The sequence below is a fragment of the Peromyscus maniculatus genome, chromosome 8 (assembly GCF_049852395.1).
Source record: "Peromyscus maniculatus bairdii isolate BWxNUB_F1_BW_parent chromosome 8, HU_Pman_BW_mat_3.1, whole genome shotgun sequence".
In the NCBI taxonomy this organism is placed as follows: Eukaryota; Metazoa; Chordata; class Mammalia; order Rodentia; family Cricetidae; genus Peromyscus; species Peromyscus maniculatus.
In genome coordinates this window covers 103,960,889-103,975,950 of record NC_134859.1, presented here as the reverse complement: position 1 = coordinate 103,975,950, position 15,062 = coordinate 103,960,889, and the positions used below count along the sequence as shown (strand labels likewise).

Genomic DNA, 15,062 nt, shown 5'->3' with positions numbered 1-15,062 from the left:
AAGATGTGGTCATGCACACTTTTCGTCCCAGCACTCAGGAGGCAGAGGCAGGCAGATTTTCTATGAGTTTGAGGTTAGCCTCGTCTATATATCAAGTTTGTAGCCAGCAAGGGCTACAAAGTGAGATCCTGTCTTTAAAAGAGATGCTTAGGGAAGGTTTGCAGAGGCAGGCTCTGAGGGGAAACAGCCCTTAAGTTTAATCAGCACATTAGTAGGGACACAGAGAGCCGTGCCAAGTGTCCCCAAGTCTGCCAGCCTCTGGAGGTCTCTTCCTCCCCTCATTTCTGATTCCCCAAAAGGGAACAAATGGAAAGCATCACTGTCCCCCGCCCCCAGGGAGTTCAGGTCTCCAAGCTCTGTCCAGGCTGTCCTCTGAGCGGGCTGTAGAGAGGCAGAGGCAACAGCAGCAGGTGAAGGACACCTCATCTCTCACCGTATCCCTTCCCTGCACAAGGCTCTTCTGCACCCTAGCCTGCTCTACAAGGGACAGTCTGCAGCCCTAGGGTAGCAGATGCTGCATAAGGACGCCCGTGAATTTGGTCAGGACAGCCTCAGGCCCAGTGTCATGGATGCTGGCAGCAGTGACCATGGTGCTGGTGATGTGGCTGCTGCTGTTTTACTTGTGTGTGTGCGTGTGTGTGTCTTCTCTCTTGTTTACCGTTTGCTTTTGGTCTCTCCTACTGAACAGCCGCAGCTCCGGAGTCCTGCCCCATAAACATTGAGGAATAGGTATGACATCTACCAAATTATATAATTGAACGACCCACTCATTTTACCTGGGGTTCCTAACTGAACATCCTTTTTCTTGACACTCTCCCCTCCACTCAGAGTGCTACCTGCCAAGGGGAAGAAGCACCTTTGACTCATGCTCCAAGGAGCAAAGAGCCCATGGCAGTTTAGGTGTGAAAGACCCTGTTCCCCTCCTTTCCTGGGTCTCCACTGTGGACTGTCACTCTAGCCTCAGGAGAGATTCCACACCAGGACATTTACGAGGAATAAGCAGTTGATACCTGCTTCATCTTAGCATGTATGCCATTCCAGGGCTTTGTGTCTTCAGCCTGCTGACCCTGAGGCTGACTAGCCATTTGTAAGTTGGTCTCAGGACAACACTAGATTTAGCTGACCTCACATACGGGAAAAGCCCCACCCCCACCCCACTCCTATGGCCACACACCTTTCTGAGCTCCAGAGTGCAAAAGTGTATATATGTACCATGGGGCCTGGAAAGTGTAAGGCCCTGCCTGTCACTGTATAAAGAACACACTGGCTCTTCTAGAGAGAATGGAACAGAGAGCTAACTTGCCAGCTTGGACGACGGGACCCAGGGAATATATGAGGGTCCTCCAGACCAAGCTGTCAGGGAACTGGTCACAGCACATTTCTGAGTCAGGTATACTGCTGACATACTTACATGTGGCCTCATGCCGGCCTCACGGCAAACTTGTGAGGGCCATACTCACCTAGTTGGACATATGAGAAAGCCAAGGCCCTAAGTAAGGTGGCCTGCCAAAGATCAGACCACTGATACCTATGAATTAGGGACGAGGCCCAGGTAGGTGCCATGCAGATGTGGATGTGAGTAGGAAGAGCAAATGCAGGTGTTGGTAGGTTACATCAGAGCATTAAGCAGAGAGGTCGCAGGGATGAGTTTCTACTTTGAGCACAGAGGCAGCCAGGGCTTGGGAGAGAGGTATATGTGACAAACAGCATCCTGGAACCCCAGATGCTCGGATGAGGAAGAGATGAGAAGCAGAGGTAGAGAGGAAGGGCTCTGAACACCACACTTTGTCCCACCCAAGGCCTCCCTCCCTCCCTCCCCGGCCTGCTATGGTGCCAGCCCCTTCCTACCCCCTGGCTCTCACAGCAAACAAGGCTGTAGGTCAGAAGCGTGCTCTAGGCACATCTGCCTTCCATGGAGGAAGCAGCTTGGCTCAGCCTCGTAACATAGGCAAAGTCTAGAACCAAGTACTTAACATGCAGAATGGATGCTAGGTAAGTTCGTGAGCAAGAACATCTGCAGTGTCCATCTGTCCGAGGGTCACAGGCAATGACTAGTTAGGGAGGAACAGCCCTGGAACATGTCAGCACCTACTTCTCCCTACTCTTCCATTCATGAGTGGCTCACACACTCAGGAGTTTCAGGTCACACACGTCCTGCTAGCTTCTGTATTGACTCCTGTGCTGCCCTGCTGGAGACACCATGTAGACGTGGTCTAAGGTATGGCTCCCATAACCTTTGATTTCCCTCTCCAGGTACCTGGCAGCATGATGATAACATAGTCAACCGTCACAATACCCAGTGCCGGCACTTCTCATCTAGCAGCCCGGAGGACCCTGAAGAGAACAGGCCTTGTGTATGGGATCCTTTGGCTGTCTGAGGGCACCTGCACCTGGACCTGGGCTCCCCTCCTGTCCTTGCATTCCATCTGTTCTCACTGGACCAAGGCCCTGTGGGCATCTTCAACAAGACGTGTGGACTTTATACTCACATGGAGGCAGGGTGTGGAGTGCAGCCCTCTGCCAGCCTCATCTCCTGTACCCATGATCCTTGCCCTCTCAGAAAGAACCTGAAGCCTTCCTCCATGTGGGCTGATCCTCCAGTGAACTGTCATGCAGCAGCCAAGCCCAGTGGGCCAGTTGACTGAGGGCCAGGCCTGCTTGCTTCTTTAGCCTTTTCTCGTCTGAGGAGAGACCAGGAAGACTGGGGAGTTTTGGTAACTTGGTTACAGACTCCCATGGACAGGTTCTGGTTTCTGGCACCTCATGACCAATTAGAAACCTAACTTGAAGTGGCCAGGGTTAGCCATGTGAGGGAGGCGTCCCGCACTCTGGCCTCCCAGAGCACCAGGAGTTCCTTTCTCAAGGCTAAGGGCAATGGTGGCAGCCAGAAGGTTGGTTGAAAGCCAGATCTGCTAACAGAGCTGGTCTCCTGTGCCTCTTGTGCCCCCAGCTAGGATCGTCACCCTTGCAAGGCCTTGTCCTCCTCAGGTGCAGTCAGGAGGGCCTGCTGAGCCACCCCTGTGTCCAGTGCTAGGCCTGACCCTTCCCATTGCTCGTCTTCACTACAGCCATTGAGAGGGAGTCTCAAACCCGGCTGCCCTTTCTCTACTCTCTCTTAATAGTTGAGAAACTAAGCTAAGAGTGTGGACCCATGGTTCTCAAACTGGTGCACAGGCTCACCAAGGGAAGTAGGGAGGCTGCGGCCGGCACAGGATCACCTGGGACCAAAGGATTAGAAGACCTCCCTACCCTAGTGTATCCCTCCCCTGCCTTTCAGCTCTGACAGATGAGAGGGGCAGCCTCTCCATGGGCCACCAGTGCTTAGAGATGCCGCCCATTCAGCACTCCGACAAAGTCATGGCAGCAAGCTGGCAGGAAACTGTTGGGTGTCCCACCTTTTTCAGCTTGATGGATTTCTCGTGGCTCCTCCAATAGATGCCTGTCTACTGGCTTTTGGAAAAGGTAGTTTTTCAGTGAAACGTGAGATGGTTTGGGATCAAGATTAGGAAGAGTGACTTATGACGGTGAGAGATATGAGGAGCTTTAGCCTTTGTAAGTGGGGTCCTACAAAAGCTTTCCAAAAAACACCAGTGCCCAGGATTCTGAGGGGTGGGGTGGAGAGTTTGGCCTCAAACTTGGTATGCAACCGGGGATGACCTTGAACTTCTGATTTTTCTGCCTGTGCTGCACGAGCATTAGGATTACAGGCCTGCACCACTATACAGGTCTCTGTACCTTTTGTGTGGTTGCAGAGGCCAGGAATGTGGAAACCGCACTCCTAGAGGGAGTCTGCTGTTGTGCCTGAGGTGTGATCGACTGAGTCTGAGGTCCCACGTGTACCCTTTCTGAACACCCTGTGGACTCAGCCATTTCAAGCCCACTTGGCCTTTCCTCCCCCCAGCATTCTGGTGGTCCCTTTCACACTCACGGTTTACACCAGTATAAGTTGAGCAATAACCACACTTTCTCGATGAAGCAAAAGCACCAGGGAAGTTCCCTTAGCCTGGGGTGGTGGTACATAGACCCACCTCCTCCCCTGGCAGGCAGTAGGTAAGCAGTATTCACAGTGTGGTGTGACCTGGAAGGAGGAAGGAGCTAGCTGAGATGAAGGAGATTCAGGTAAACAGTAGCCACAGTGGTCAGGAACCCTCAAAAGAAAGAAAGAAAGCCATTCTGATCAGCCCTTCCCCCTTTCCTCACAGCAAGTGCTCAGTTGGCCTAAGCCACATAACCCAGTACCTAGGCTACAGCACCCATTGCTGTGTCTTGCTGTCCCAGACCCCATGCTCTGTACTTTTAGTTCTTGGCAAGCAGAAACAGCCCATCCACGGGGCGTATCTCCATCAGATGCCACACTCGAAACAGTCTCCTTGTCAGGATTTACCTAATTTCATCCCCCCAGAGTTTCTACCCCTGCGGCATCTGGACCCAAACACTAAGCCATCTCACTGGGGAGCTAGTCCTGTCCACCTGGTGTTGGCATGCTGGCTGCTCACTTTGTTTTAGGGGCTGCACACCTGGTGTGTGCAAGTGTGTGTGTGTGTGTGTGTGTGTGTGTGTGTGTGTGTGTGTGCTGTTTGTTTGTGCCGTCTGTGTACCCTTCACATTCCCTGGAGTACACTTGTTGGCACACTACAGTGGGGACATCAAGATGCAATATTTATGGATTGCTGCATGATTCCTAAAAGTGAATAAAGCTGTTTACAAGGGAAGGGGGAGCTGTTAACTACAAAGTGAGTTGTTCGTTTGTGAATGTTTCTGTCGGAGTGGCTCGGGCACCCTTCACTGTTTTTACTCGAGGATCTGGAGGTGGAGGAATGGGCGAAGCAGCTCTTGGGTTCCAGACAGATTTCTGCATGATCTGGATACAAGGCCACTCGCCCAGCTCCATTCCTAGCTGAGCCCTATCCGCCCCTGCAGTCGCCTTAAACCGGAGAACTTCCAATCCTGCAGCTCCTCAATAATTAAAGGATCGCAGAGCTGGTGGCAGCAGGGAAGGCGAGGGCCCAGAGTCCTAACACTTAACCAGTTCCTGGCTAAATCAGCAGAACGAATAACCTCTGAGAGGGTCTGACAGGCCGTGTCTCTCCTGTTTTACCCACTGGCTCCGCTTCCTCGGCTGTCTGGGAGGAGAGGCACCTCGGCAAAGGCCCCTGGAATGCCAGCTTCTGGGAATTTGAGCAGGGTGAGTGGGCGAGCTGCTTACCGGGAGACGCTGGGTTACCCTACCCGCCTCGGCATGTCTGCGAGCTGTGTGGCCGTTTCTGCGGATCTAAGCGACAGGTGGCATCAGAGAGTCACACTTGCCTGCGGGCACCAGAGAAGACACTTGGGGACCAGGGGAAGGCCTCAGAAACCAAACAAAGGCCACTGGCAGACCAGTGAGGGGAAAGACTCCCAGGCCATGGTTCCCCGAGACTTGGTCTCCAGAATCCGGGGCTCGGTTCCCGCAGCGGTCATACCCGACGCGTGGGGGAGGGGTTCCCGGGGCCTCGGGCGGGAGCCGAGCACCCACCGTGCGACCCAGCGCGGGGCTGTCGGGCGGGAATGCGCAGAACCCGGTCGCGGTGGCGGGTAGGGGGCTGGGTGGCGCGGGAGAGGGCGGCAGAACGAGGGAGTTCCAGAGAGTTGCCGCCAGAGGAGCAGCAAGGGCCCGCGGTCTCCTTGGAGACAGGTTGGCCAATGACCGCAGCGGAAGCTGTTTACAGGGGCGGAGCGTCGCCATGGCAGCAGGAGAAGCCTTCCGAGCGTCTACTTAATGCCGGTCCCCGGGCCGTCGGCGCTCAGAGAAGCGCCGTCGGGCGAGGGGGGGGGGGGCGAGGAGGGGCACCAGCAGAGCCCTCGAGCTGGGGACAGAGAGCCGCGGGAGGCGGGAGGAACTTCTTCCAGAACCTTCCTCTGGCCGGGCTGCACTCTGAGCCAGGTAAGGGACCGGGAGGGCTGTGGGCCACGGAACGGGAGGGCGTCGGGATCTGCTGGCTAGCCATTCCATCGGTCGCCCACGGAAGTGGTGGGGCCAGTGACTGAAATCTGGGGAGTTTAGGGGAAATCGCTTCCTGCCTGTCCACAATTCGGCCCCGTGTCCTTCCTTCCCCGGACCCACATCCTAAGACCTCTTTCCAAAGATCAGACGACCTCCCCTGCCCTAGCCGCGTCGAACTGCCCTCCCGGACTACTGGGGAGTGATCCTAGTTTCCCACTCTTTGGGAGAAAGTTAGATTGGGCCTCCCTACCATCTCCCCTCGTTGTGGCCAGTGAGTCCTCGAAGGGCAGATGGAGAGAGGTGGAGAAAGGGGTCAGACCAGGGCTCTGCGCTCGCCTGACCTGGCCACAGGCCTGGAGGGTGAAGGTGAGGGGTTCCCTCCTAAGCAGGGGAAGAGCGCTCAGCTCCGTGTTGCTCCCGCAGGCCCCACATTCGTATTCGGAGGAGGCGACCCCCCGGGTCGCGGAATGGAAGTGAGTGTTCTGGAGACTGTGTAACTGGAGCCTCGGGTACCAGCGGGCCGGAGAGCGCGGCGGGCCACCCGGCTCAGCCCGTGGATGTTGACCGCCCCCTCGGAGAGACCCCGCAGACATGGCGGAGAACTGGCTGCGCCTCTGCGGAGCAGGGCCCGGGGAGGAGGCCGGGCCCGAGGGCGGCATGGAGGAGCCGGACGCCCTGGATGACAGCCTGACCAGCCTGCAGTGGCTGCAGGAATTCTCCATTCTCAACGCCAAGGCCCCCACTCTGCCCCCGGGGGGCACCGACCCCCACGGCTACTACCAGGTGCCGGGCTCGGTCGCACCCGGGTCACCCCTGGCGGCAGACCCCGCCTGCCTTGGGCAGCCACACACACCCGGCAAACCCACATCGTCATGCACATCTCGAAGCGCGCCCCCGGGGCTGCAGGCCCCGCCCCCCGACGACGTGGACTATGCCACCAACCCGCATGTGAAGCCACCGTACTCCTATGCCACTCTTATCTGCATGGCCATGCAGGCCAGCAAGGCCACCAAGATCACGCTGTCGGCCATCTACAAGTGGATCACGGACAACTTCTGTTACTTTCGCCATGCGGATCCCACCTGGCAGGTAGGGGAGAAGAGGTGTGGGTGGCGGCCACTCCGTCCTCACTCCCTGCTCTGGCACTTGGCCACGTTCACATACCAGATCTACAAGGCCAAGGAGGCACCTAGCTTTGAGCTTGGGCCTCTCATGAGAGGGCCCCTGTCAAGTTCCAGAAACACTCCCTCCTTTTGGAGCCAGGGCTTTGGGGTGCAGACGTGGAGGTTTTAGGAGAAGAGGAAACAGTAGGGCGTATTCATCCGTCCTGTAGCCAGTGTAGCCTCCTAAGAGGATGATACTATAAGGAACATCCTTGTCCCATGTCCCAGAATTCCTAGACACTGTTCTGCCCAAGGATAGTTTGTCAGAACTGGACTCAAAAATGGAACCCAGGTGGCCTTCCTGCCAGGTTCTGTACCCTGCCTTTGGCATTTGGTCTAGACAGTCGGGCAGAAATGAGCAGTATGGATGTGAAGATCGGTTGTCCAGGCGGAGGGGTCATGAGGTCACCCTAAAGCTACTGACCCAGCCTCCCACCTCGACTCCTCCCCAGTTTCCTGCCTCCACCCCCACCCCACCCCCAGCCAGCCTCCCTTGGGGGGCAATTACCCGAGCCAGGTGCTTTCCACAGGGGCACCTGCTGCTGCAAGGCTTCGGGTTCCAAGTCTCTGGAACCTGGCGCAGAGCAGCCAGTGGGCCAGTCTGCCACGTAAACACCCCAGCCTTGCAGGCCAAAGCCTCACTGTCCACCTACCTGCCCTGCTAGCCTAGCCTGGGCCCCGGGACACCAGCGTGAACGGAACTAAGCAGCCAAACATGAACAAGGCAAGATAAGGTCGGGCAGACACTGCTTCGAACATCTCCCAATGTCAGGGGCCAGGTGGAGGAGACAGAGGCCTAAGGTTGCCCAGGCTTCTCCGAAGCACCCAAGGAGGCAGGGTGCAGGATCGCAACCCTGAGCTGTTCCAAATGGCCCTAACACTGGGCCAGAAGATCCCCATCCTCTCCTTACTCAAGGCCTGTGCCAAGGCAGGCCCCAGGAATGAGCCTTCTGCACTTGACTGGGTAATAATCAACTGAGGTTTGGGTGGGAAGAGAAGGCCGTGGGGGGTGAAGGCCTAGGCCAGCAGCCGGCTCAACAAACAAGGAGTCACTAATCTCCCAACACACACACACACACACACACACACACACACACACACACACACACACACACACAATCCATCGTCACCCAGCCCCCTCCCTTAACCCACCCACTTCACAAACAGGGAACCAGCCAGGCAGAGGGAGCCGGCAGTCCAGGCCCTAGGGGAGCCGGCAGTCCAGGCCGTGGGGGAGCCGAGGGCTTTGGCCAGGACCTGCAGGCAACAGGGGAGGGGAGGGAGGGAGGATGACAGGGGGTGGCACTGAGAGCCACCCTGTGGCTCAGAGCTCGGATGACTGAGCAGGCAGATATCCCAGCAACAGAGAACAAAAGCCAGCACCCCCCCCCCCAACCCACCGCACTCGGGCTCCTTATGCCCTGTGGCTGGTGTCCCAGAGTCCCAGAGCTACAGCCGCCTGGTCAGGGCACCGGGTTGATCCATCCCTCCCCAGGCAGAGGAATGGTGCATGCGGGGAGCAGGCAGGAGCACCCGGTGCCACTCCGCCGCTGTTCCCCTGACCCCCCTGACCCCCCTGTGCTTTTTCTCTTGTTCTCTCGCTGTACCCAGAATTCCATCCGCCACAACCTGTCCCTGAACAAATGCTTCATCAAAGTGCCCCGAGAGAAGGACGAGCCCGGCAAGGGGGGCTTCTGGCGCATCGACCCCCAGTACGCAGAGCGCCTCCTCAGTGGGGCCTTCAAGAAGCGGAGGCTGCCCCCGGTCCACATCCACCCAGCCTTCGCCCGCCAGGCCTCGCAGGAGCCCAGCTCTGCCCCCTGGGGGGGGCCTCTGACCGTGAACACGGAGGCCCAGCAGCTGTTGCGGGAGTTCGAGGAGGCCACCGGGGAGGGGGGCTGGGGCACAGGAGAGGGCAGGCTGGGGCACAAGCGAAAGCAGCCGCTGCCCAAGAGGGTGGCCAAGGTCCTGAGGCCTCCCAGCACGTTGCTGCTGACCCAGGAGGAGCAGGGGGAGCTGGAACCCCTCAAAGGCAACTTTGACTGGGAGGCCATCTTCGAGGCTGGCACGCTGGGTGAAGAGCTGAGTTCGCTGGAGGCCTTGGAGCTGAGCCCCCCGCTGAGCCCCGCCTCTCACGGAGATGTGGACCTGACCGTCCACGGCCGCCACATCGATTGCCCTGCTACCTGGGGCCCTCCGGGGGAGCAGGCTGCCGACAGCCTGGACTTCGATGAGACCTTTCTGGCCACATCCTTCCTCCAGCATCCCTGGGATGAGGGCGGCAGTGGCTGCCTGCCCCCAGAGCCGCTCTTTGAAGCGGGGGATGCCACCCTGGCCGCTGACCTGCAGGACTGGGCCAGTGTGGGGGCCTTCTTGTAAGAGGTCAGGCCCCACCCCATCTCCGGACAGTGCCCAAGTCAGGGCCCAGAACTGCCTCCCAAGACAGGCCCGTGGACATCTCAGCACCCAGGCAGGGACTGGGCCAGGTCTCTGAAGGCTGGCTCCGTGAGGCCACATCGCTGCCAGCTGGGGATGTCCTCATGTCCAAGCCCGGAAGACTGGGAACTGGGAGCCCAGGACCAAAACTGCTGCCTCCCCTCCTCAGCAACCCCCATACACACAGTGTTTCATTGACCCATGTTCCCCCAAGCCCAAGAACTGGCAAAGGCAGGCCCCTGGCCTCGGCACCGTGAGAGCTGAAGCCTGGAGGGGTCCTGCCAGGCCAGGGAGGAACTGAACAGGGCTCTCCTCAAAGCTCTGCATCATCTCACCCATTCCTGCTGCTTCCCCGGGTCTCTCTCTACCCAGAGAAAGTTCCCAGGTACAACAAATGCTAATTAGATGACAGCAAATTAACCCCCTGGAGGCCCCTCCCGGCAGAGCCTCCCCAGGGGCCCTGGCAGCCTTGGGTAGGAGAGTCGTGGCAGGAGACTGGGAAGGAAGGGAGAGGCCGCAGGGAGGGGGCGGCAAGGTGGGGCAAGACAGTCAGTCGCTATGGCCTCTGGGGCCTTTTCCCGGGCCCCTCACTGGCAGAGAGGAGGCTGCAAACCTTTGGGCCTGGCTTGAGGCTGAGAGCAACAGGAAGTTGGGGTTTGGGGTGGTGGGGGCAGGGGCAGCCAAGCTGCTAGGTGGGGGGGGACTAATATAGTGAGAATAGTTATAGCTAAGACTTAACTGGGAGGGATGCCCGGCTTGCTGGAAACATTGGGATGCCCTGTCTGCATTGGGGGGACCAGGTCTTGCTCCATCCTGACCCCTGGGGCTGGGATCCATATCTACCCTCCATGTGGGGCAATTTAACCTTTTTCATGTAAAGTTCTTTACAATAAAATTTTTTTTCAAAATAAAATTTTTAAAATTTGAACATGGACATCATTCTAGCTTTCTTTGGGAAAGGCAAGAGCCAAATGTGGAAGCGCTGGTGTGTGTGGGGTGTGTGTGTGTGGTGTGTGTGTGGTGTGTGTGTGTGTGGTGTGTGTGTGTGGTGTGTGTGTGGGGGGGGGTTGATGTACTTCTCTTCAATGTCAACAGGAGAATGGGACAGAGAGGGTTTGTAGGAGGTCTCCTCTCAACCTAGGTCCCCAGGGAGTAAAGGGCCAAGGGAGTAAAGCTCTCTCGGGAGCACCCCACACTGAGGTGTGGCACCCCACACCTCAGTTCCCCCATCTGCACAATGGGAGAGTTGGGGCTGCAGGCCCAGAGGAACAAAAGACAGAGAGGAGGTTGGCTCCACCTCACCCCAAGGACTCACAAAGGCCAGTGTGCCCTGGCTCAAGCCATCCCCCACCACTCGGGCCTGCCCAGGCTTGCCTCCCAGGACTCCTTCCAGCATGCCCTCCCTTCGCCCTTTCCTGGAGGGACAGGGTGTGAGGTCGGAGGAGCCCCAGCGCCCCACATCCCACTCTGAGGCAATGTTTACCACACCCAGCCTGTCGCAGGCTTGGGGAGGCAGGAGGCCACCTTAGTGCCGGGACTTGTGCCTCCCACCCCAACTGTGAAGGTCCAGCCTACCAGAGTTCTGATGGGTAAACTGAGGCACAGAGTGTGTGTGTCCCTTTCAGTCTCCATTTCCCCACCACCTCACTCATCCCTGCATGGCACCTTGTGCACAGCCCTCCCGGTGAGAGCTGTCTCACACACAGGTGTGCAACACAGGTGCACACTCAGGACACACACACACACAGAACAACAACATCATCTGTCCAGAGCAGCCCTGTCCAGCCTCCACCGGCCCCTCTTTCCCCTCAACCCTTTTCCTCTTGTCCCTCAGTCCCTGAGTTTGGCAGGAGGCCGGCCTGGCATTCCCCTGCATAACCTGCTGCTTTCATTTGCTAATTATTCCAAATATTCCAGAAGGGCTCACACTCAGCAGGGCAGGCAGGCTGGGGCCTCACAGAGCCCATCCGCTTCACCCAGCACACAGAGGGGCTGCCCCCCACCAACGCCTCTGCTCCGCACCTTCCTCTGCCTCTCTCCATCACCTACCCCACCCCCCTTCCTCTGGACAGACCACAGCGCTAAAAGAACAAAGACAGCTCCCGCCTTCTCCATTAGCCTCTGGGATCAGCCTTCGGCCCTGGCCAAGGTGGGCACACCCTGGTTGACTGTGGGGCGAGTTACTGCCTGCCCCGGGCCTATCCTGGAAAGAGAGGCAATGTCTGGGGCAAGCAGACCCGCCCCCTGGATGAATACAAGGCCAAAGCCTAAAGACGCAGAACAGAACCGCAGAACAGAACGAGGCATGCCCTTGGCTGCCCTTGACGTTCACTCTGAACCCTTCAAAATTCTGATGCCCATGCTGCACCGTGGACCCATCAGTCCAGAGTCTTGAATGGGGCCCAAGCAGAGATTTTCTTTTAAGTCCACACATTCTTCTACTGTGAGGGTTTGCACTGGGGGGCGGGGGGGTGGGGCACCTGTCTTCCCCAGACCTCCATTGTTCTCTGCCTTATTACCTTGAGACAGAGTCTCTCCTGAACCACAAGCTCACTGTTTTGGCTTGGCCAGTTGCCTGTAGAGTTCTTCTGCAATGGACCTGTCTCCCTCCTCCAGCTCTGGAGTTACAGGCGGGTGCAGCAATGCCCAGCTTTTGACATGGGTACTTGAGACACATACTCAGGACCCCATGCTTACAAGGTCAAGCCCTCTTTCCCGTGAGCCTCCACCTCTCGTCGCTTTATGGGCTCAGTGTAACACCCAACCAAATAAACGCAGCATCACTGGTGAGCATGGTGCCCGTTATCACTGAACACTTCATCGTGTGCTTCCCTGAAACTAGGAGGCCTATTAACCTACCCGGTCCACAGAGCTCCCCAAGCTGTGCGGGATGCTGTGCCAGGGGCCTATCACCCACACTGACTTTTCTGACTTCCTCTATTCTGTATGACTTTGTGCTCAGGACTCCAGCTCTCGGGGCAGGTGCTTCCTTTCTCACGTATATTGGATTGCTAGACACATAGCGGTCTTGTGTCTGATTTTTATTTTTATCTCATTTGTTTGTTTGTTTGTTTGTTTGTAATCAGGGTTTCTCTGTGTAGCTCTGGAGCCTTTCCTGGAACTCACTCTGTAGCCCAGGCTGGCCTTGAACTTACAGAGATCTGCCTGCCTCTGCCTCTCGAGTGCTGGGATTAAAGGGGTGCGCCACCACCGCCCGGCTCTGATTTTTATTTATTGGCTTATGTGAGGCACTGTTTTCCATGGCCACTGGTCTGTGGATAGTTCCTTCAGCAGTACACAAGGTCCCATTTTCTTCACAACACTTATGGGTTTATTTCTATATATTGATTTGCTTGTGGTTGTTCTTGGGTTTGGACTTAGGACTTCACACACATTAGGAAACCCTCTGCCACTAAGTTAGATCCCTAGCACACAGAGCTGTAGTTCTTATGTTTGAGACAAGGTCTCACTAAGTTGCTCACTCTGGCCTTGAACTCACTCTGTACTCCGCACAAGTCTTGACCTTCCACCTCCCTGACACAGCCTTCCGAGTACCAACGGTTCCAGGCTCGTGCCACAGCCCAGCTGCCTGGTCTTTAATTTGAGGCTTCAAACCCCACTTCTTCAGCCACCAGTCCCTGAACCCCTTTTTTTTTCTTCCTGTTTTTCGAGAAGGGGTTTCTCTGTGTAATAATCTTGGCTGTCCTGGAACTTGCTTGGTAGACCAGGCTGGCCTCACACTCACAGAGATCCTGCCTCGGCCTCCCCAGGTGCTGGGATAAAAGGCCTGTGCTCCCATTTCTTGCTGAATGCCCCCTATTTTTTAAGTATTTGGGGAAAGCCCTTTCCCAAAGGAAGATCTCCCTGCCCCAGACTTGCGGCCTTTCCAGCTTCTCTTTCTTCTACACATCCTTCCCACTGCCAGCTGGGAGAATGGCAGGAGGTGGCCACAAGAAAGGATCCAAGCTTTGAGCTTGGGGGCCTCCCATTCTTGGCCCCGGGTACTTAATGTCCTATAGGACAAGACACCTTGGGGTCCCGTGACTCTCATCCGAAAGTCCCCAGGGAGAACCCCTTGCCATTTATAGTGTTCTGAAGCAATTGAGCTGGGTGCCCTGCAGGGCTGAGCCGGTCCCCACCCCCACGCCTGGGCAGCGCGGGAGGAGAGGGGACGGGAAGGAAGTGGGGACTGGGCAGGAGTCAGGTGCAGCTCTGCTCCATCCTTGGCGGAGACCCAAAGGTAAACAGGTGTATATGGACTCCAGCAGGGGGTGATGGCTGGCCCCTGGGGCAGGCCTGGGCCTGTCCTGTGGGGAGTGGAGGTGCGGTGTTGTTAACAATGGGATGGGACAGCAGCCCAGGCCCTGCAGACACATTCTTGTGTGAAGAGAGGGAAAACACAGGTGACCCAGGAGGGGAAGATGTTGGGAAGGGGAGGGGACTTGGGGAGGCCACCCGTGCCCGCCAGGGCTGTGCTAAGTAGTGTGCCCTGCAGCTCAGCGGGAGATGAAGTACACAGAAGTCCTTGGTGGGGGAGGGAACGGGACGACTGCCTTTCTCCCAGGGGACGTGTGCCCATCTCCTGCTCCTCCCGGGTGAGGGGGTGAGGCAGGTCACAGCCACCTGGACAGGCGGGCAAGCTGGGGCCTGAATGTTCCCTGCGTGCTGTGCGTCAGGAGCAGGCAGACATCTCAAAGGACAGTGCCCCCAGAAGCCAAGGAGCTGTGCCGCCCCAATCAAAGAGAGACCATGGGGGGCCTTCCCTGCTGGCCCTTCCATTACTGACCAGCTCCCCTGCTGTCCTAAGTGGATGGTCCCAGCTCCTACCTGCTCTTTGGGACATAGCACCTCTGAGGCAGAGTGGGAAATTGAGTTCTGGGGCCCCAGACGCTTTACCTGGAGGTAGCTCTGCTGAGCTCCTAGGAAAGCAAGCCCCCCAGGAACCAGACAGGGTCGGTCACTGCCACCTCCATCAGCCCACCTCTGCTAAGGCCTCCACTCTGAATGTGCCCATCTCCTCTGATCTTGGAAGCTAAGCAGAGGTGGGCCTGGTTAGTACCCGGATGGGGGACTGCCTGGGAATACCTGGTGCTTTAGGATTAGCCAGGTGTGGTGGGGGTGCACACCTGAGGCAGAAGGGTCTCTGTGAGTTCGAGGCCAGCCTGGTCTACACAGTGAAATCCAGGACAGCCAGAGCTATGTAGAGAGACCCTGTCTCAAAACCAACCAACAAACAAACAACTGAAAACACTAAACCGTCCATGGGACCAGGAAGTCGCCAATGTTCTCTCCTTGCCCAGCTCTACCCATAGGCTCTACCTGTGACCCTGCCCCCTCCGGCCCTTTCTCCATAGAGTGTCAAGGTTCCCTCCAACTTGCCTTAAGCTAATAGTACCTGAGATAACCTGGGTAAGGTGAGGTAGGGAGGACTAAGTGGCCCTCAAACCCTGCCTGAGTTATTGGTTTCATATGTCCTGTTC

At 57.1% G+C, this 15,062-nt stretch overlaps 3 protein-coding genes, 1 long non-coding RNA gene and 1 pseudogene across 5 annotated transcripts in view; 3 read left to right on the top strand and 2 right to left on the bottom strand.

Annotated features, from left to right (window-relative positions):
* The window catches only part of Rnf157 (ring finger protein 157), a 73,959-nt gene extending 69,226 nt beyond the window's left edge, over window positions 1–4,733 (top strand). Inside the window, exons 19-20 of one of the 2 annotated variants that reach the window (XM_076543776.1) lie at window positions 689–729; window positions 2,254–4,733. In XM_076543776.1, the coding sequence (XP_076399891.1) occupies window positions 689–729 (41 nt within the window). In that variant the 3' untranslated portion in view covers window positions 2,254–4,733. The remainder of the gene's footprint in view (window positions 1–688; window positions 730–2,253) is intronic. The other variant, XM_076543777.1, reaches the window with a different exon arrangement.
* On the bottom strand, window positions 346–2,627 carry LOC143267051 (uncharacterized). Its single transcript, XR_013041979.1, has 3 exons — window positions 2,490–2,627; window positions 777–836; window positions 346–381 (listed from the first exon to the last, which is right to left on the bottom strand). It is a non-coding gene; the product is annotated as an uncharacterized LOC143267051 (long non-coding RNA).
* Window positions 3,932–5,725, bottom strand: LOC121831522 (uncharacterized). The gene is made up of 3 exons (XM_076544017.1): window positions 5,516–5,725; window positions 5,207–5,272; window positions 3,932–4,078 (listed from the first exon to the last, which is right to left on the bottom strand). The coding sequence occupies exons 1-3, from the start codon at window positions 5,723–5,725 to the stop codon at window positions 3,932–3,934; spliced, it is 423 nt and encodes a 140-aa protein (XP_076400132.1).
* Foxj1 (forkhead box J1) lies at window positions 5,705–10,512 on the top strand. Its single transcript, XM_006993661.3, has 3 exons — window positions 5,705–5,923; window positions 6,407–7,072; window positions 8,758–10,512. The coding sequence occupies exons 2-3, from the start codon at window positions 6,575–6,577 to the stop codon at window positions 9,523–9,525; spliced, it is 1,266 nt and encodes a 421-aa protein (XP_006993723.1). The 5' UTR covers window positions 5,705–5,923; window positions 6,407–6,574; the 3' UTR covers window positions 9,526–10,512.
* Window positions 10,513–14,566: 4,054 nt separating this feature from the next.
* Window positions 14,567–14,682, top strand: LOC121831951 (5S ribosomal RNA; annotated as a pseudogene).
* Window positions 14,683–15,062: the final 380 nt, after the last annotated feature.

Excerpts from the sequence above, each read along its gene's own strand:
- LOC121831522 (XM_076544017.1), bottom strand. The coding sequence starts at position 5,725 with ATGGCGACGCTCCGCCCCTGTAAACAGCTTCCGCTGCGGTCATTGGCC. Across the intron at positions 5,273-5,515 it reads GCCCCGCGCTGGGTCGCACG|ATCCGCAGAAACGGCCACAC; the intron begins GTGGGTGCTCGG and ends CCTGTCGCTTAG. Across the intron at positions 4,079-5,206 it reads GGGTAACCCAGCGTCTCCCG|GTCACACCACACTGTGAATA; the intron begins GTAAGCAGCTCG and ends TCCTCCTTCCAG.
- Foxj1 (XM_006993661.3), top strand. The coding sequence starts at position 6,575 with ATGGCGGAGAACTGGCTGCGCCTCTGCGGAGCAGGGCCCGGGGAGGAG. Across the intron at positions 7,073-8,757 it reads ATGCGGATCCCACCTGGCAG|AATTCCATCCGCCACAACCT; the intron begins GTAGGGGAGAAG and ends CGCTGTACCCAG.